Below are 20435 nucleotides of genomic sequence, written 5' to 3'. Positions count from 1 at the left end.
AGGCTTACTGCAACCTGATGGCCAGAGGGCTGCTGTTACTGCTCCTCATCAGATGCTTCAGAGACCCTTTTTCAGGGGAAAAATAAATGAAAAAAAGTGGCTTATTCAATGTTGTGCCTCTCTGAGAGGCTACCAGCAGGAGTAGGAGTACATGGCTTTGCTGGGTTCAGTATGGGGACACATTTAAGGCTGGGAACACATAACTGTGCTTTTATTTACCAAGTGAGCTTCATGTAAGAAAGAGCATATTCATCATGTTCATATTCACCAGACTTAGCCCTGGAGCAAGATAGATCTAAGACCCTCGAAGAAAGGAGTTCAAAGACTTATACCAGATAGGACCCTTAGCCCAGCCAGTGCCCACTAGCCAAGACCAAAATACAAGGTGAAATATCTGTCACTGATACTCTAGAAACCCCCTCCTCCTCACGAAACAGCTGCACTGGGACTGGACTGTAAATGAAAATCTAAAACTCCAAAGCCTCTACCCTTTACAGCCAGCACAGCAGACTCCAGAGCTTGTTTTAGACAGGAAAAAACGTGCTTCAAGTTTCAACAGGCCATAGGCAAAGTGCATTAGCAAAGCCCATCTGAAAGAGTCCTTTATATTGTCAAGGGAGAGAAACACCTCCAGATGACTCATAACTGACTTCATTGTAGTCAGGATAAAGCCTTTGCTTGAAGAACATGCCTAGTCTGTTTTCTCTGTCAAAATGAGAACAGAAAGAGAAAGAAAACAGAGTGTCATCTCACTTCTGATGTCTCTTGGGAGCACAGCATGATGTTTTGAACTGGAATTTTGAGAACCAGGAAAACAGTGATGAAAGATACACAACAAATCACAGGGAGATGTTTTCTCCTCTGAGCTGTGCAATGTAAAAACCCTGCCAGTGACTCTTCAAGCCACAATCATATTTTGAAATGGGCATGGTGGAAATAAAATTAGTGTGAACTGATATATTATGCATGTCATTTTATTGTAAGGGAATTCTATATTTTCATATAAACCTGATTCAACTCGTCTATAGCAGTAGTAGATGACTGTATGTATGAATATTAATAATTCTTTAGAAATTAATTATGGAAAATTTATTAATAATCAATTAATTTCTCTTAATTAAGAAAAAGATTGCTGAAGATAATTAAATAAAGAAGTAGCTGCATTTTATCTGGTCACATATCTGCATAATGATAACTATGCAGAAGACTGGTAATATTGATATGTATATACACTGAATACAAATACAACATTTGATTGCATTTTCTTAAATCTGTATTGTCTTTTCAACTCTTAAGATGAAACAGTTAGGTACTATATTTCACAACTCACTGCAACTATGTCAGATAACAATTTAAAAGAGGCAAAATCATGCTATTAAGGTTAATAAGTGATAACATTAAATTCACCAATGCAATATAATTCTGCTCAGAGGCACACACATTCTCTAAAATTCCTAAATTACATGACCACATACTACTTTTCCCAAATTGCATAAGACAACCATTTTCTTAAAATGACTCAGAGTTGTGTAGCTGTAACCTGTCTGCCAGATGTTACGAAGCGCAGTGGTGTTCCAGGTCTCATAAAATTACCATTTAAAACAGGCTTGACTGGCTTGTCTTCCCTCAGGAAGTTGGGAAAAAAAAGCTTTTCCCAAGTTCTTAAGAAAAGCCACACACATCTCCATCTGGAAACACTGAGTCAGTGCATTAAAAAAAAGGGCATAAACATCAAAAGAGAAAACAACATTAACTAAGTGAATCGAGGGAATACAAGTAGCAGGGTATAAGGATATAAGAAGTAAAATATCCTCAATCTACCAAGACCTTGGCAGTAATTTGCCTGTTTCCCATTCTCCCAATAAGAGGATTCTGTGGGTTTCTTGCACACTGCACTTCCCACCTCCCTCTCATGACCCAGGCCAGTTTTGCTGCCAGTCATTAAATTGGGAGCCTGTGATAAAACCCAGGAAAATCTGGCAGTGCAGGTGTGTTCTGGTTCAGAACCGTTCAGTACAATTCACTGATTTCCACCTCTGCAAACTGTACCAGGGGCATTTGCACCGGAGTCTGTTCACCTCTTTTATTCCCTCCTTCACTGAGTCTCATTGCAAAGCTTCCACTGTCTCCCAGTAAAACCTGGGACTTGGGAATACTCTGCTCAGTGCACTGTACCACACTGAGGTGCCTTCTGCCTTCTGACTTCCTTCCCCTACACCCTTGGGTATTTCATCCATTACAGTAAAATATTCCTAAATACTTGGGCTTCCTTTTACTGAATTATGGAATGGTTTGGGTTGGAGGGGACCTTAAAGGTCACCTCATTCCACCCCCCTTGGTACAGGCAGGGACATCTTCCACTGAACCATGGGGGCTCAGAGCCCCATCCAACCTGTCCTTGAACACTTCCAGGGATGGGGTATCCGCAGCTTCTCTGGGCAACCTGTGCCAGTGCCTTGCCACCCTCACTGTAAAGGATTTTCTCCTAATATCCATTGTAAACCTACTTTTCTTCAGGTTAAGGCCATTCTACCTTGTCCTATCACTACTTGCCCTTGTAAGAAGTCCCCCTCCAGCTCTCCTGTAGCCCCTTTAGGCACTGCAAGGTGCTATGATTAGGAAGGACCTTTCTCTTTTTCAGGCTGAGCAGCCAGTTCTCTCAGCCTCTAAACCACCTGGCTGGAAACTGCGGTGGCGACATTGCCGCCGCAGGAGAACCCGCCGGCTCAGTCCCGGCGGCACCGAGAGGCGGCAGCAGAGACCGGCGGGCCCCGTGGAGTCCCGGCCCCGGGAGTGCCCCCCCGCCCGGCCCCAGAATGGCTATCGGGGATGAGTCCCTGACCCGCCGTGGGTGACCCCTCCTGGGCCCGGCACGGCGCGTCCGGGGGCCGCGAACTGCAGCTGCCCCGCTTCGCGGAGCGGGAGTGAGGGAACGGAGCCGGCGGTGCCTGAGAAACGGGGTCTGACATCGCACAGGACGAGAGAAGATGGCCTCGAGCTGCCAAGGTTTAGGTTGGATATTAGGAGAAATTTCTTCTCCGAAAGAGTGGTCGAGCACTGGAACAGGCTGCCCAGGGAAATGGTGGGATCACCATCCTTGGAAGTGTTCAGAAAATGCGTAGATGTGGTGCTTGGGGAGATGGTTTAGCAGTGAACCTGGCAGTGCTGGGTTAATTGTTGGAGTCGATGTTCTTAGAGGCTTTTTTCAGCCCCAGTGATTCTACAATTGATTTGTTCAGTAACCTTTACACTGAAAAGGTGACATGATTTCAAGTACACTGTTCCCTTCCCACCTCCAACATCCACCAAATCCCATTTTCTCTGTCTCTCTGGTTTGTCATTCACCCATTTGTGGCTTTTTCCCCCACTGGCTCCAAGGCCACCTATTCACCCCTCTAATGAAAATTTATTTTCATGTCTTTCTCTGCCTGTTATTCCGAGCAGTCTCTCTTCTCCCTCTATACTCCATCTCTTGCTAATGGTTATTTCTCTCCCCACCCTCTCTGTGCTTTTCCCTTGACATGGTTATGGACAGCAGCAGGCTCCTGTCATATTTAATTTTATTCTGACTCCGGCTTTTCCAGTATTTTCCTCCTCCCCATCAGTGTTCAGCCTGAAGCCCACTGCCCAGATACGTTTCCCCAAGTAGCCAGCTTCTCTCCCATGGCCATTTCAATCAGGATAGGCTCCTATGCCTGCCTGGGAGAAGAGGCACAGCAGGGCACAACTTTCCTGTTTCAGTTCCTCAGCATACAAGAAATGGTCCTGGAAGGGAAGTCCTGCAGGAGCTCTTGAAGAAGCATCTGGGCTCTTGCGCAGCCGTGGCATGTGGGAAAGCTGCATGAGCCACTGGAACACAGTCAATGGAAATGGATTTGCAGAAGCTTCAGCAACTGCATTCCCATCTTGCCACACCGAGCTCATGTGAACCTCAAGTTTCACACTAATACCCATGTAATGTTACAAAATCATGGTATATCTAAAGGACAGTAAACCAAGATTTTTGGCTACACCCACTCCTCTCAAGCATAACACTGCCCTGAGTATTAAAATAATAATACTACTGAAAAATACTGGTACACTCATCATGATCTGAGTCTCCAAACACTCTCAGAGCTACTGTGCTCTGGCTCCAGTGGCTATCAGGCATTTAATCTAAACAGGTCAAATATAGCAACATTTCAAACAACTGGAAATAATCTTGCAATGGAAATTGTTAGGCAATCTCAGGAACAGATGCTGCTTCTGAAACTCTTCTCCAACAACAGTAAATTACAGAATTAAGTGGATCATTTCTTGTCAAACATGACTTGAGGAGGGACAGACAGTTGTCATGCTCATGTAGAACTCATTTACTTAGGAAAGTGGCCTAAACACCATAAACACACAATTTAACATGAAAATAAGAGATAGATACTCCTTGAAAAGCCAATCCTTGTACTTTGCAAAAAAATTGGCAAATTTGTCCACTAGTTAGGGTGGACAAATACAGTAAGCTGTTTGTAAAGTCTAACCTGATTGAGTCAGCTATCCAGGAGGGTTTTTAAACCCTTGCTACATATCCTGGCCTGCCACTCTGCACCTTACACTGCCTCTGGAGGACTTTCGGAGTAGAAGGCCAGGATCTCCCCTTCTTCACACACTTCCTTATTCCCCAGAACAAGAGAGGTGTGACCCAACTGGAGAGGGCCCAGTGGATAGGTGACTAGAGCTTTGATACCGAGAAATCTGGATTTGTTTAGCCTGGAAAAGAGAAGGGCAGGGACAGGCAAGGTCTTCAGCCTGGTCTCCTAAGTAAATGAGGTCTGTGTGGCCATGCTGCCTGTCAGTCCCTCTCCCAGTCAGATTTGACAAGAAATAGGATCTAATAGGTGGTGGTGCTGCTACTTTAAGAGTGGTGATAAGGAGGATGGACCAGGATAAAGAGGATGATTCAGCACTGGTTCAGGAGCCCAGGAAGGCTGGGAGCTCTCCAACCATGAAAATGTACAGCAATTACCCAGGCAATGCCCCGAGCAAATGGCTCCAGCTTTGAGTCCTGCTTGTGAGCTGCAGTTTGGATCGGAGAACTCCAGAGGTCTCTTTTTATGTGAACATTTGTGCGAGTCTGTGTTTGCCCCTTCCTCTGAGTTTGTCCAAACAAGTGATCCAGCAGGGAAATGGTAGCACAAACAAAGGAAGAGGATCACATCCATTGCACCTGAAACTTCAGCTGAGGAGAACTTGGGGTGCACTCATAGACAGCTGCATAAAGGGACACACCTAAGAGAAGGCTATCTATTACGAGGATTCTGTGTGGACCCAGCTGCTGAATGACTAGAGAGTCACAGAATCCCAGAATCGTTAGGGTTGGAAGGAACCTCCAGTCATCCAGTCCAAGCCCCCTGCCAAGACAGGGTCACCTAGAGCAAGTGACACAGGAATGCATCCACCATGTTTTGAATGTCTCCAGAGAGGGAGACTCCACAGCCTCCCTGGCCAGCCTGTTCAGTGCTCTGCCACCCTCAAGGTAAAGCAGCTCTTACTCGTGAAGGTGGAACTTCTTGTAGTTTAGTTTATGGCCACTGCTCCCTGCCCTGTTGCTGGGCACCACTGCTACTGTGCCTGCCACTGTGGCACACAGAGTCGGGTGTCACAGGTGCAGGGCAAAGCACAGGCGCTGCCTTAACGCTGGTGTGGGAAGCAGATCCCTTCAGGCCACATGAGCCAAGCACAGGGGTTCTGTCCTCTGTGAGCCAGCGGGACCTGGCAGAGCTGGGGAAGCTCAAGCAGCGCCCTGAGCTGAAGGTGAGGCGAAGGTTGGGGCCAAGACCAGGGACGGGGCTGTGGCCGGGGCCACGACTGAGGTCAAGGTGAAAGCCACAGCCAGTACCCAGGGCCCAGACCCAAAGCCAGGAAGCAGAGTTAGACTCAGACCCAGGCTTAGACCTAGACCCAGACCCGGACCCAGACCCGGAGCCAGACCGAGACCCAGACCTTGGCCGCGGCCCAAGCGCCGCCCGCCCTCCCCGCGCGCGCCTCGCGTCCGCGAATAACCCCCGGCCCGCCCCGCCGCTCTCCTGTCCCGTCGCAGCCAATCGGGAGCCGCGCCCCGCCCCGCCCTCCCGGCCCCGCCCCCCGCGGGCCCCCGGCCCCGCCCCCGGCGGCGGCTCCGCCAATCATTGGCCGGCGGGGCCGGCCCGCGTCACCGCCCACTCGCGGGTAACCTTTGCCTTAGTGCGCGCAGGGCCCTGCCCCGCTGCCACCGCTGCCCAATCGCAGGCGCCGCGGGGCGGGGCCGGCCGCGCCGCAGCCAATGGGCGCGCAGGGGGCCGCGCGCGGTGCGGGGGCCGCCGTGGCTGGTGCCGCTGCCGGGTTCGGGGCGCGACCGGCCAGTGGGGCGGCCGGCGGGGAAGATGGCGGTGGCGGGGTCCGGCTGGAGCCTGGCGCGGCTGGCCGAGGCCCTGGGCTCGTCGGAGCAGGCGCTGCGCCTCATCCTGTCCATCCTCATGGGTAAGGCAGGGCGGGGGGCGACGGGGCTGGCGACCCGGGCGGGGCTCCGCGCCCGCCGTGGGAACGGGCGACCCCTCCGCTCCGCCGCCGTGCCGCGTTGCGCGGGGGGCCGGGGCCGGGCATCGCCTCCCCGGCGCGGAGCCGCACCTGTGCCAGCGCCGCCGCGCCAGGCCACGTGTGCGCGCCGAGCCGGCGGGCGAGATCCCGCCGCCACCGGCACCGCCCGGGCAGCTCGGGAAGTGCCCCGCAGCAGCTTCCCGGGGCGAGCCCCCCGCCGTCCCGGTGCAGAGGGGGAGCCCGCTCGGTTTCCCCGCAGGAGGTCGGGGTGCGGTTCTGGCAGGCCGCCTGTGGAAGCGGGGCAAGGAGAAGCCCGGGGTGCCTGCGAAAGACCCCGGTTTGGGTCCGTGTTCTGGGCTCGAGAACTTTGTTTGCGATTGTCCCGTGCGTGCCCGGTGATGCATGTGCGTCCAGTGCCCCGTAAGCGTGTGTCCGGAGGGATGTCCGCCCGGGAATCTCCACAGCCCCTCACGTGTTGTCCCGTCCGAGTGCAGGGACGTCACTGCCCGGGGACATCACCAGTGTCTGCGGCAGTGGTGGCACTGTGAGAGAGTGGCGTGTCATCACGGGCACTACCAGGTGGGGTGAGCTAAACCTTCCAGCTCAGTGCCCGGAGCACTGGGGTGATGTCCTGTGCTCCACCTGCAGCGCGAAGCGTATTGCAAAACACACAGTGCCTGCGCTTATGTAAACATGAGATACTTAAGTCCCATACGAAATGCTTAAGGCAGGGCTAGAGTTGTGATGTGGGCTGGCGATTGAGGGGGAGGTTTTAGCTCCCAAAACATTAATTCAAGTGTATGTATACATGCTATCTGCCAAAATCTCTGCGGATGCTCAGGGAAACTTTGGGTTGTGAAAGCATTTGGTGGTGTAGTCACCTAGCAGAAAAGAAATACAAGCTTTCCTCTGAACCTGAAAGTATATTTGGAGTGATACAGCCACTACTGTGTCATCTGTCAAAATAAAGTTGCTTTGGCTAAGTAGAAGTACGATATTTTTAAAGGAAATGCAAACAAGAAGAACTGTGTCACTTCATAACCATGGTCTGCACCAGACTTATTTCTGCCTGATTTAGTTTATGATGTGTGAGATCAAACTGAGCAAAACATTCTTCCCGTGAAGGGTAGATGCAGGAGACTGAACTATCATTTTGAACTCAATGTAGAAGTTAGTTAAACCGAACTTCTGTAAAGAAAAAAATGAAGTAATAGGAAACATACAGGACATGCACACATGCCAGCATTAATTAGTCTAGCAGCTCCCCACTGCTGAACGGGAAAAGTCCTGCTTTCCTTTCTCCCACGTCTCTCTCTGGTCCTTTAATTGTGATCTGATTGAATTTACTTGCTTGGCAGAAACCTAAACCAGAAAAAGCAGATTGTTCACTACAAGGTTAGTCACCCAGATCTGCCAAGGGACCAGTCTAACAAGTGCTGATGCAGAAAAAGTCCTAGAAAGCGTGTGTGGAGGCAGACACAGCAGAGATGGCTCTGCAGAATGCACCTTGATCATACTCTCTGAGTTGCTTCTTGCTAGCAGTAAGTTGGGACACGACATTGGAAGGGTGTTTCCTACTCAGTGTCTTATGGGTGAACACCACCACTTCTTTGATATGAACAGCAGATAACTATTGTCCTAATGATGATAAGAGCTGCCTGCTGCAGCCAGTAGATTAAGGAAGCGTGAGACTCCTGTGTGCTGTAACAAATGTTCCGTGTGCAGTGTTGACAATAAGCCACTGAGGTACCACAGTGTCCCTGCCCGAGGTAGGCCACTATCTGTTTTGCAAAGTCTCAATGGATCTTTAGAATTTGTATTCAAATTCTGGGGATCAGGTTCTAGAAAACCACTCACGTCTGTCCCCTGCATACCTCAAATGGATGTACCAAACCAGGAGGCTGGAGCTGTACATTTCCCTGTCCTTCCTCCCTAGCTCAGTATCTTCTGATTACATGCAGGGGAAGGCATAACTTCAGACAGAAGGCTTCAGGGCATGCAAAACAGCCTGGCCTGTAGTTTGGCACTCTTGCAGGTCCTGCAGGTTGAACCACTCAGGCAGAGAGGACTGCCCCCAGCTCTCCTGCTTAATGGATGGGTGGTGGTAAAGCATTATACCATTACTTTAAAAGGAAGGGCCAAACACTACTCCAGAGCAACGTGAGAGGAGAGTGAGAGGAGTTCCTTAGCCCAGCACAAAGAAATGTTCGTTTAATTGCAGCTTAGTTTACAGTCCTTTTAAGCTCATTGGTAATGCAGCTAGTGCCAATGGCCACTTCATAGGATGGCATGGGGTATAAATAAAAGGCATTTCTAGAAGCTGGAAGTGGCAATAGGACAGACGAAGTATGGCTTTTTGTTCACTTCCTACATTTCAGGTGTTTACATAGATTCCGGAAGAGAACTGTTTTTGTTGGCTGCAGCTAATACTGCTGAATTATTTCAGAACAAGGCCATGAAGATGAAGCATGGTTCCAAAGATGGACTAAAAAGTTGTTGCTTATTTCTTCCTCTGTGATGCAGTTTGCCATCTACACGGTGCAGTTTTACTGTGACAACAGTTTCTAGGGTGTCACTTTCAGATCACCACAAACCGGTAAAAATAGTCTTCTGAAAAACAGGAAGAATCACAAAGGACTTTCTGACTTCTTACATTAATTTCTGGAGAAAGCTGAATTATTGTTGAAAAAATAGTCTGAATTTACTATCTTGATTCAGAATAAGTGTTCGCTTAGTAATGATCTGAACTAACCAAAAGAGGTCATTTAAAACTGTTGGCATTCTGACATGACTGAAAAAAAATTAAATACAGGAGAGAACAAGAGAATGAGAAAGGAGGAAGGAAGAACATCCAAGAACTAAAACTGGAGTAGTCCTAAAGAGCACCACATTGTTTCAGTGAACAAGTAACGGCACATTGCTGAGCAAATTATGGGGATCACAGCTTTGTCTTTAAATCAGAGACAGGTTTATACATGCTGCAGTTTTGAAGCAGAGAATATAACTACAACAGAGTCCCTTACCCGGATTGTACAAGATGAAAAACTTGCTGCAGACTTCCCCTACATAAAAATTTGCATAGACTGCCTTTGAAGAAATTAGTCTGCAATTCGGCAGCAGTATCAACAGGAGGAATACCTGAAGCACAGTTCTGGACCCTGCCACTATAGAAATTGTGGTATGTCAGTACTCTAATGTCTGTCAATCATATGAGAATGTCTTTGAGAGATGAACTCTAGTTTGCAGTCTTCAATAGGTCTAGGGCCCAGCGTTCCCACTGGAGCTGCTCCGGTGGTGTGAAGGAGATAGCAGGGTTTCTGTGCTGCTGCTCCTGTCCTCACATGAGAGGGGACAGATTTCTTCCCTGCTGTCACTGCTCAAGGCATAAGCCAGGATACAGGAGGCCTTATGGCACTGTGTGTTTAACACTTTATGTTGCTCGTGTTCCTTGCATGGCTGTACGATCCCAAAGAATTAAAGCTATTTATCTGACCGTAATATTACACAGTGCCTTGTGAGCTACCTGCATAATATGGAGGGGGGCCAACATGCTGTTTACAGCCCTGAGCCAGAAATTACCCTGCTGGTTTGCCCAGACCTGCCAGGAAAAGCATTGGGAAAGTGTTCCCTCATCCACAGACATAGCAGGGACCTGCAGAAAGTAACACATTCTTACTCAATAGGTGCCAGAAGCCTATTCCTTCACTCACAAGTTGTCTTATCTGCTTCTCTTCTACCTCTCATCAATTTTTTTTACATGCTCTGCTTCATGCTCCCTGCATCCTGAAGATTTTTTGGGCTCAGTGAAATTCTTCCTGTGGTCACCCAAAGCTGCTGGCTTATCCCAAATCAAGTTGCCAGCTGGTCAGCCAAGCAAGAACCTTATAGCAGGGCCCGTGAACAACTGATTCTGGTGGGTAAGAGATGGGAGAAGTTTTAAGAGGCAGCACTGTCCTGTCATAAACCAGCCCTGTCACAGAGCACTCTTGTGCTGCCTTGTTTAAGCTCTTAACTTCAAGTACATCTTACTCCTTAAATAATAAAAAAATAGAGGGAGTTGTGTAATGCTGCACACTGCCTGTGTCTACATTAGCAAGAAAAATGGTGCCGTAGGAGCGGACCTATAGAGCAGACTTGCCTGTGGGTTTTGAGCATTTACTCTGGATTTGCCTCAGCCAGGTCATACACACTGAGCACCCATTGTCTAGGGTGTGTTTTCAGTTCAGTTTCGTGTGAAGAGAGCCCTGTTCACATGCTTTGAGACAGTTCTGTCATGCAAGCTAAAGCGCCATAAGTGGACTTTCAAAGTAAACTCCTGAGCTGAATTAAAATACTCATGCTTATGCACCCGGTGTTAAACAAGGTGTGGCACTTTTGCAGTGTTAGAAACATAAAGGAATAACTTTGAAGTCAAAATATTAGGTCAGGCTGATATTTTAACACATTTTTTTTCCTATTGTCCCCTTCCTTTTAGTTTTAGCATTCTCATAAAAAAATGGAGACAATTGCCCTGCTGGATGTTAACAAAGGAGGAGTTAACTGTTCAGCAAAAGGGAGAAGAGGAAAGATAGAGGTACTGGCTTGAAGATGAAACAGAGCTAACGCATATAAAAGGGGAAATAAAGGGAGCAGAGATGAAAAGAATGTTTCTGGAATTCTTATTTGCAGCTTTATCTCTGGAAAAAGAGAGGCATCTTAATCACCCAGTCCAGAAGATGGCAAACCTGACAGCACTGTTTTTGCTTGGGATTAGTAGAACTTTTCTCCAGCCTAATCCACCTTCTTGATGATTTAACTTCTTTTGCTCAATTAGATTGTTGTATCTGTGGACAACCTGGGCTTTGTGCAGTGGCCCATTACTCTCCCAATGTCTGTGGCCACCAAGCTGAGCTTGTCCTTAACCAGAGATCATCCTCTTGTTCCTGTGAATTAAAAAAAAAAATTATTCTCAGTTGCCAAGAGGCAAAACCCAACTGTGTGTGCAGACTGTTTCTCAGCTCCGTGGTGCGTAGGGAAGAATGACTTTGGATCAGAGGTTCCCTGCCGTTTTCTCCAGGAGTATTACAGCCGCTTCCCACCTTGGTCCACTCTGCTCAGGGAGCTGTGAAAGGGGAGTTTGGCAGAGTGGGAGCTGCTGGGCAGAGCCTCTTGGCAGCAGGGACTCTTGTCCTGATGCTCTGAATGGCAGAAGCAAAGCAGCGCAGCGTCCTGCTGCTGGCATATCCAAAGGGGACATCAAGCTTGCCAGAAGGCAACCATAACTCCAGCAGCTGCTGTGCTAGTTCAGGCTGCTTCAGGGACATGGTAGTGGGGCAGGAGTACTGGTGGTGTTACCAGTAGAAATTGTTTGTTATTTAATAGATAGTTTAAGAGTGTTCAAAAGGGCACAGGCCACATCAGAATGACCACTGCTACTCGGTATCCACTGCCATTTGGGGATTAAAGTTCGTATCTGCAGTGTGTAAATGGCCCGGCTATAAACCAGATAGTTATCTGGTTTATAGCTAGATAAGCTATAAACTATAACCACATAGTTATCTCATGCAGGAAAGCTGTAGGTAAATTGCACTCCAGAGTACAAACAAATTACTCTGGATATCAGAAGAATTTAGGCTGATGTTGTGACTTTTGAGCTGGAACAGCAGCCACGTAGTGCAAGGCCACTCTTTAAGTTTGTGGTTTCTAGAAACATAGATGCAGTGTGTATTAGTAGCTTTTTATTTGCAAGGGTTCATAATTCTTTTTCCTTCAGAGCAGCGTTACCCCCAGACTATGACATGATCTCCTGTGTAGAACTAAAAAGGAACACGACTGACAAGTGAGACAGGTGTCTGAAAGAGTAGGAACACTAGCTACATTATAGTATTCAGTCATACTTTAATTATTTCTATAGAAATGGCTAGAGGGAAAAAAATTGATAGAAATTGACTGTTTTCCAAAATATTAGTGATTTTTGAGAGAGTGGGAGACCCTTTAAAATGTAGGTTTAAAACTATGCATGTTGATGAACAGCAATAAATTGTGCTTTGCCTGTATTTCTGATCTGATTTTTCTCCCCTTTGCTCAGAAGGGGGAAACATTTTTCCACAGTAAACCTCAGATTTCTAACTTTTGATCTAGTCTGATAGTAAAACTTCATATTTTTTTACCACTTTCCATTTCTCAAAGCCAGTTCTTCCTATGTTTATTAAACTTCAGCAGGAAAATTGGCTCGTGAACAAAGGATCCCCATTTGTATGTTTCTGAGTTAAAGGCCAGTAGAAAATACTACTTTTTTTTTCTTTTTTTCCTAAGTCATGTGAATTGCTCTAATTCTTTGAGTTACTCCCGTATCCCCAGAGAGCTCATGAGAGGAACTCTCTTTGCCAATTCCCTCTTTCCCCCTCAGCTGGTGTTCAGGGCAGCAATGAGGGGGAATGGGACAGAAGTGTGCTGTGTAAAAAGTGTGGAAGAGCGGAAGGGAGAGGGATGGCTTGGGTAAGGCATTTTGTAGGGGGGTTTGGAGCCGCTGTTTTGGAAGGGGAGAGCAGGGCTGGATGTGCAGGAGGGAGGTTGCCAGGCTCTGGGAGCGGAGGGCCATGGTATGTGGGGCTGGCCAGAAAGCAGCCTGTGGCATGGAAACTGGTATGGGACACAAAAGGAGGAAGGAACAGCAACAAGGAGGCAGGGAAAACCAGAAGAGGGGTGGCAGGAAGCTGAGGAAATGGGGAGCAGCAGCTGGGTTTCAGGAGGCAGTAGGTACACATCTGGACACATTAGAACATGGTGCCCTCCAGGATCTAGAAAGGAGCCCAAAAGTCCCCAGCTCCAGGGCTCCCTCCCAAGGGATTTGCAGGGACAGAGAGGACCTTAAAATGGTTCCAGCCTGTTATCACTGACAGACTGCCAGACATGTACTTTACATAACGTGACAGAGTTTCTCATTTCCTCTCACAGTAGTGACTAGACTTGGCCTTGCTTGTTGGAAGCCTTCCATCCATCATACACTTCTCAGCAGAATGTGCATTTCATCACCTTTCATTACTGCTCCCTATAAAACATGACCACCTCCTGCCACTACTACTCCATTAGTGCAGGTAGCAGAACTCTATCCACTGCTGCCGCTTTCAGCTAGGATGATAAGTAGTGTGGATGCCAGTATTGTGGTATGTGTTGAATTTCCCCTTTTTTTGAGCAGGGTAAGAGACAGGCTTGCAAAATAAAGCAGTAATGTTACAAAATGCCAGAATTAAAAGTGGCTTCTGGTATCCCAGTTCAGCACCTTGTGCACATGCCTTGAGAAACACTGTATTGCACGTACAGACGTGCGGTGGGCAACAGTTCCTGTGCCACTGTGTATTAAGACATATTATATTTACTGTCTAATACGTGGCAATGTTGACTGCAGGCTTTGTGAACCTCACCTAGACAACAGAATTTAATTGAATTGTGGTGTTCTGTGTGATGCTTCTCACTGTACTACCAGAGTGCTTCACAAATGTTTGCTTCTCACTTGAGCCACAGATGAATAATCTGGAGGCATTCCTAATTTAGACTAGGAGTTACCTCGCACAAAATGCAAGGAAAAAACCCCTTCCACTTTTCTTAGCTGCTCCATATGAAATGCTTCTGACTGATTTTTTTTTTCCAAAAATACTACACGCGTAGTACCAGTGGATTTTAGTTACAGCTTTGTGTACCCAGTACTTCACAAATCAGATGCAAATCCAAAGATGTAGAGTTAGAAAAGCTAGAGTATCTTACTGGAGGTTACCTGAGGAGTCCTGAAATTAAAGCTGAAAGAACTCATTGAAGTGGGAGTGGGACTGATTTTTTTGGACACTGTAATGGTATTGACCATAAAGTTTCTCCCTCCCCCCCCCTTTTCTTTTAAATCTAGTTTCTTGCCATATTCATTGTATTTCTCACAGAATTTGGAAATGAATCAGAGGGTGAAGTCTGATTCATGTATTTTAGCATTATCCATCTCATATATTGAATGAGGCCAGAAACTGTAATCCTGTAATTTTTTGCACTTCAATGTCAGTTTTACTGTAATTATGTTCCTGTTAAAAGTATTTTCTTCTGTACAGAATAATTCATCTGGAGTCTGTCTCCCAAGATGCAAACACAGTATCAGGACTTAATACCATGGCCTGGGTTGATAATGTATCATGTAAAGTACATGTTTCTAATGACATGTTCAAGAAGGCTGTAGTTTAGTTCCTGACAAATACTTGTCTAAACTTATTTACAACTCTTCCTTTTTTTTTTTCCCCCCCTCTACTCAGGATATCCTTTTGCCTTGTTCCAGCGCTATTTCCTCTTCCAGAAGGAGCCCTACCTCGTTCATCTCTACAATGTGTTCACAGGACTGTCAATTGCTTACTTCAATTTTGGTAAGATGAGTTTGGGAAGAGAGAGCTGCCTGACCCAGGGCATGCTGCAATTTGGAAGGACCTATAAATGTAATTTCTATTTCTTATCTCTCTCTTTCTTTTTCCTGCCCACAGGGATGCAGTTTTTTCATTCCCTGATATGTGTCCTAATCCAGTTCCTCATACTGAGACTAATGGGTCGCACAATCACTGCCGTCATCACCACATTCCTCTTTCAGATGGTAAACCCTCTTCCCTACTCCCTGGGTTTGTAGAAGGGAGGCCTCTGTTCAGTTTTGCACTTCAGTAGCAACTGTGGGTGGAAAAGTGGAGGCAGATAAAAACCAGCTGGAGGAATTAGTTTGAATAACTGAAACAATGGTTTCTTTCAGACATACCTTATGGCTGGATATTACTTCACAGCCACAGAGCATTATGACATCAAGTGGACAATGCCACATTGTGTCTTGACACTTAAGTTGATTGGTGAGTGACACCTCTCTTCTCTCTCTTGCACTCTGCAAGCTGTGCCCATCCCAGGGCTTCAAGTCACTGTTTCTCACCTCTAGGTCTGGCCATCGATTACTATGATGGAGGAAAAGATCCGGTGAGTTAGACATCATTTCTCCATCATTCCATGCTGTCCATGCTAGAGATCAGAAAATGAAGTTCAAAGGATGTGAGTTAGCAAGCTGCATTGTTAGGTAAAAGCCACAGCTGAGAGGGGAGCTTCTGTGAGAGTCTGAGGGCACTGAATTCTAGGGTGGAATGAAATCATTTGGAACAGAGACAATAGTGATTAGAGATGGACAGAAGTTGTTTCAATGGTTGTCCTTTACCATTTGTTAGGACCCCATTTCTAGAGCGGATGAAACAGAGAAGTTGCACAGCACAGATTGTGGGAGAGGGCACTACACTTGCTACAGTCTCAATCCTGCTTCAAGTACCTGCATTCCCCATCTCCTCTTTGAGGCCTGACCAAGTCTGTAGCATCCATGGAATCACTGCTGACTGCAAGAGAATGAGGTCAAGCTGAAACTTCCTAAGCTGAAGCTTGAAGTACTTACAGACAATTTTTGCATCAAGAAGTAGGAATTGTAGCACGATAAGGTCTTGGGAGAGTACATGAAATTGTAGTCAGAGACTGGAATAGGTCAGATACAGTGCTTCTACTATGCCTACTCTGCTGCCAGGGATGCATGTCAGTAGATCCCTTCCATGTTTGGAGCTTATTTGGGAATAGAGATCTGTGCAAATGGCCTCAACCCTGGATCTTGTTGCTGTTTAGAGGAGGTGGGGATAGAGAGGGCTGGGGAGAGGAATGGATGCGAAGTACAAAGTGTAAAGTTCTGTGTCCATGGGGAGCAAGAACTGAGACCAGTAAGGAGGCAGGCTGAGGACATAACATCCAGAGCTAGTATGAAACCCCTGGGATGATGTTAATGCCACTCCCTTTGGTGCAGGAGTTCCTGACCCCTGAGCAGCGGCAATTTGCTGTCCGGGGAGTTCCTACCTTGCTGGAGGTCTCAGGATTCTCCTATTTCTATGGTGCCTTCATGGTTGGGCCTCAGTTCTCCATGACAGACTATCAGAAACTGGCAAGGGGTGAGATGACTGACGTTCCAGGCCAGAGACCCAATAGGTAATACAAAGCTGCTTAGCTTCTCCCCTTCCTACGATCCTAGAATGCTGAATCCTCCACGTTCCCTGCAGCAGACTGCCTTCTTACCTGGACACAGAAGTGCTGTGACCACAAGTGATTTATGAGACCAAGCAGTCTTTCAAAAGTTGCTCGTAACTCTGCTTAATGTCCCAGCATTGTTCCAGGGCATGAACATCAACAACCATCTGACGTCTTTAGCACAGACTCGGTTCCAACCTGGTGATATTTGCATCCCAGCTTCCAAATGGAGGCAGCTGCTGCAGTGGAATGTGGTGACTCCCTATTGTTGTCTCCCCTACCTCCTCCTCTCCACCTGTTTTTAAACCTATGGGTTTGATCATCTCTTCCCAAGGCATTTCTTTGACCTTCATATTTTTCTTTCTCAGTTTCCTGCCTGCTCTCAAGCGCCTGAGCCTGGGTCTCTTGTTTCTAGTAACCTACACCTTGTCCAGCCTGTACATCTCTGATGAATACCTCATCTCAGATGACTATATGGTATGTATTCACTTGGCCCTGTGGGGTGTGGAAGAATTCCCCTTCTCTGGGGGGCTCTGGATCTACAAGAGTGGAATTATTTTTTTTTTCTTTTTTTTTATTTTTGCCTCAGTTCAAAAATAAGTTGGCAACTAGTGATAAGCTTTTCCACAGCTGATTTGGCTTTATTGCCTGTCCTGTGGATTCCATCTGATGCAGAACAGGAATGTGTTAAGCAAAACTGAAACAAATGAAAACTTTTACAAATAGATAATGGATCTTACATGCTACTGTTGGTTTTGGAAATGTAACATATGTGCTTTATGACCTTTTAATGACCTTCCATTTAACCATTACATGCAAAGAACCTCACTAGAGTAACTTGTAAGGCTCACCAGAATCTTTGAGGTTCTTGGAAAACTCCTAACAAATAATTTCTACCTGCAGATTATCAGCATTTCTGTGTAAATTCCACTGTGATTATGCTAATCCTGGAGTCTTCCCAAACTCTACCTATTTCAGTACAGCCAAATATTACCAAAGGAAGGAGAATGATGTGTAAGTTTGCAACTGGCAGCCCAGTCCATATGTATTAACACATACACATCAGATTATAACAAAAGACAGTGATGAGATCCCACTTACCTTGTGTCATTATGGCCACTCAACTCCAGATTTTATTTTTATTCTGTTTCACTCTTATCTCTGCAGGAGAAGCCTTTCTGGTTCCGTTGTGGTTACATATTGATCTGGGGCAAAATAATACTCTACAAATACGTAACTTGCTGGCTCGTTACGGTGAGTCTAGATGTCGTTCCAGAAGCAAAAGACAAATGAATAAAGGTCCAAGCCTCTTGGACTTAGCACTAAATGGAAGAAATCCATTGGAGATCAGTGCAGGTCAGTTCAGCTTGCTCCAAGTTAGCAAAGGCTAGCTAACTAAAAGGCAGTTTTTAATCCATTTGTTCCATCTCTAGTGATGCTCTCAACACAGTGAAGTGTCAGCACTTCCTAAGCTCTGCTTCTCCAGCCAAAAAAGGGCAGCATTTTCATCTTACCTTTCTTGTGCATTTTTTGATAGGAGGGTGTCTGCATCCTTGCTGGTCTGGGGTACAATGGCAAAGACCAGAATGGAAAGCCTTTGTGGAATGCCTGTGCCAACATGAAGGTCTGGCTGTATGAGACAACACCTTTGTTCACAGGGACCATTGCTTCTTTCAACATCAACACCAATGCTTGGGTGGCCCGGTGAGTAGGACAAAATTCCCCTTCTGTAATGGCTCAGTTCTGTTCTGTCAGCAGAACCAAGACCCTAGGCTGAGCAGGAGCATTCAAGGAAGAATCTGCCAGTTTTCAGTTTGTGCACCTTCTTCCATGTTTTGCTGCTATGCCCTTAGAAACAGGTTATTGGGTTACTGTGTTAGAGAGATCTTTTAATCCACCTGGAAGGGCAGTTCATTAATAAAGGCAAGCAGTTGATGGCAGCAGAGACTAGAATAGGACTACAGTGAGCCCCTGGGGCTGCCTGCCTGCTCAGCCAGCCACAGAGCTGCTCTGACAGCTGCTTCCTGCATCATGGCTCGTGGTGCTCCCCATGCCAAACTCAGAGGGTTTTGGTTCAGCACTTGCTGGGACACACAGCTAAATTGTATGTAATGACCCCCTTCTTCTCCTTATAGCTGGGATTTCTTTAACACTGTTCTGATGTAGGTTTTGCCCTGGTCATGCTGTTCCTGTCACCTCAGGGTGCACAGAGGCATTGGGTCCCCTGGGCCCTGCATCCCTGACGCAGCCAGGGGAGGGCAGACAATAACCTGGAAGCACTTTGTTTCTTTTCTGCTCTAGCTACATCTTCAAGCGCCTGAAGTTCCTGGGCAACAAACTGCTGTCACAGGCACTGGCCCTGTTCTTCCTGGCCATTTGGCACGGGCTGCACTCTGGCTACCTGGTGTGCTTTCAGATGGAGCTGCTTATAGTCATCGTGGAAAGACAGGTGCGCTTTTTCTGACTTAGCAGAACGCAGGGAACCTGTGTTAGCCTTTCCCCCTGAGTCTGGAAACTGCCACACTGAAGGATTCACTTGGATTAAATATGAAAAATAACTGCTCGCTTTGGAATTGGTTTTCAAGCATGGCAGGGTTTTGTTCTCAAGAGTTCAGTAGGTTGCTGCCTTCTGGGTGGGCAAACCATAAATAGATTGCAGAAGCTGACAGGGAGAAAAGTGGAAAACTTGGCATATGAGCAGAGGGCAGCTGAAGTGCTTGGCAGCTGGAAAGACTGGAGGACAAGCACATGAGCTGAATGCCTCTGTTAATCTCCAGTACTAAGAGAATAATATCCCTTATTAAAATGTATTTTCTTAATTGAAACTTTGGCCAGGACAGGGTATTCAGCTACTTTTTTTGACTAGCTGCTTACTAAAACACATTTTACACAGCTGTATAGAGAACTTTGACTCCAGAGCCTGCATATACAGCCACAGGACATCCAACTGTTGAGAATTCTACTTTTTTTCTTTCATTTAGGTCATGAACCTTGTTCGGGACAGTCCTTTCCTAAGCACGTTGGCCTCCATCACTGTCTTGCGGCCCATCTTCTACGTGCTGCAGCAGACTAATCACTGGATGTTTATGGGTTACTCCCTGGTGCCATTTTGCCTTTTCACCTGGGACAAATGGATGAAGGTACTTAGTAGCCACAAACAGATGACCCCACGTGGTCAATCCTGTTCCCTCCATCACCTCTCCTGCGTTCTTGGCTTAGAGCTGGTTGCTGATTCCCAACCTTGCCTTTCTCTTCACAGGTGTACAGGTCTATTTATTTCTGCGGCCACGTGTTGTTCTTCACCTTACTGCTGGTGTTGCCTTACATTCGCAGATTAATTGTGCCACGAAAAGAAAAGCTAAAAAGAGCAGAGTAACAGCCAAAAGGTAAGGCTGGGAGAGACCAGGAGGTGAAGTGGGACAGCAATGCTGCAGCCCAAGGCGAAAGGCAAACATCAAACCAACCAAAGCTAATCTAGGGCTCCTCTGTTTTTCAGATTGTACCACCTGTGCATTCGTAGGAGTTGATTTAACACTCCGGAAGCAAAGCATCACCTGCCAAGTTTGCTGTGTTGAAGTATGACTTTTTTTCAACGCAAGGAGGGGGAAGGAGAAAGCACAGGGTCAGAGACCCAAAAGGAGGGGATCTGAGCAAGCCTCCTTGAGACTCTCCACCTTCTGTCTGTTGCCTTATCTCTGCCACCCTGCGGCCGGCACTCGTCTCTCCGCTGATACCAGATGATTGTACCACACTCACGGCAGGTGCTGCGTTGGATTGGAGCCACCTTCTGACTTTTCTACGTTTGTCATCTAAGATAAAAATTGCTCCTGGTCTTTTTAACGTCGCCT

The 20435-nt window shown here is 46.8% G+C and overlaps 1 protein-coding gene across 1 annotated transcript; it reads left to right on the top strand.

Moving 5' to 3' along the window:
- Positions 1-6334: 6334 nt before the first annotated feature.
- Positions 6335-20427, top strand: LPCAT3 (lysophosphatidylcholine acyltransferase 3). The gene is made up of 13 exons (XM_082277403.1): positions 6335-6492; positions 14820-14927; positions 15042-15148; positions 15299-15392; positions 15476-15513; positions 16370-16548; positions 16956-17064; positions 17755-17841; positions 18125-18291; positions 18889-19036; positions 19569-19727; positions 19847-19973; positions 20084-20427. Exons 1-12 carry the CDS (start codon positions 6396-6398, stop codon positions 19961-19963), a joined length of 1410 nt encoding a protein of 469 aa, XP_082133529.1. The 5' UTR covers positions 6335-6395; the 3' UTR covers positions 19964-19973; positions 20084-20427.
- The last annotated feature ends 8 nt before the right edge of the window (positions 20428-20435 follow it).

Source organism: Coloeus monedula, assembly GCF_965178545.1.
Source record: "Coloeus monedula genome assembly, chromosome: 3".
Taxonomy (NCBI): Eukaryota; Metazoa; Chordata; class Aves; order Passeriformes; family Corvidae; genus Coloeus; species Coloeus monedula.
The sequence above is the reverse complement of the archived record's forward strand: the minus strand, read 5'-3'. Positions and strand labels throughout refer to the sequence as shown.

Bases quoted from the DNA above. Each gene is read 5' to 3' on its own strand.
- LPCAT3 (XM_082277403.1), top strand. From the start codon at position 6,396: ATGGCGGTGGCGGGGTCCGGCTGGAGCCTGGCGCGGCTGGCCGAGGCC. The intron at 14,928-15,041 runs GTAAGATGAGTT...TCCTGCCCACAG, and splicing joins AATTGCTTACTTCAATTTTG to GGATGCAGTTTTTTCATTCC. The intron at 19,037-19,568 runs GTGCGCTTTTTC...TCTTTCATTTAG, and splicing joins TAGTCATCGTGGAAAGACAG to GTCATGAACCTTGTTCGGGA.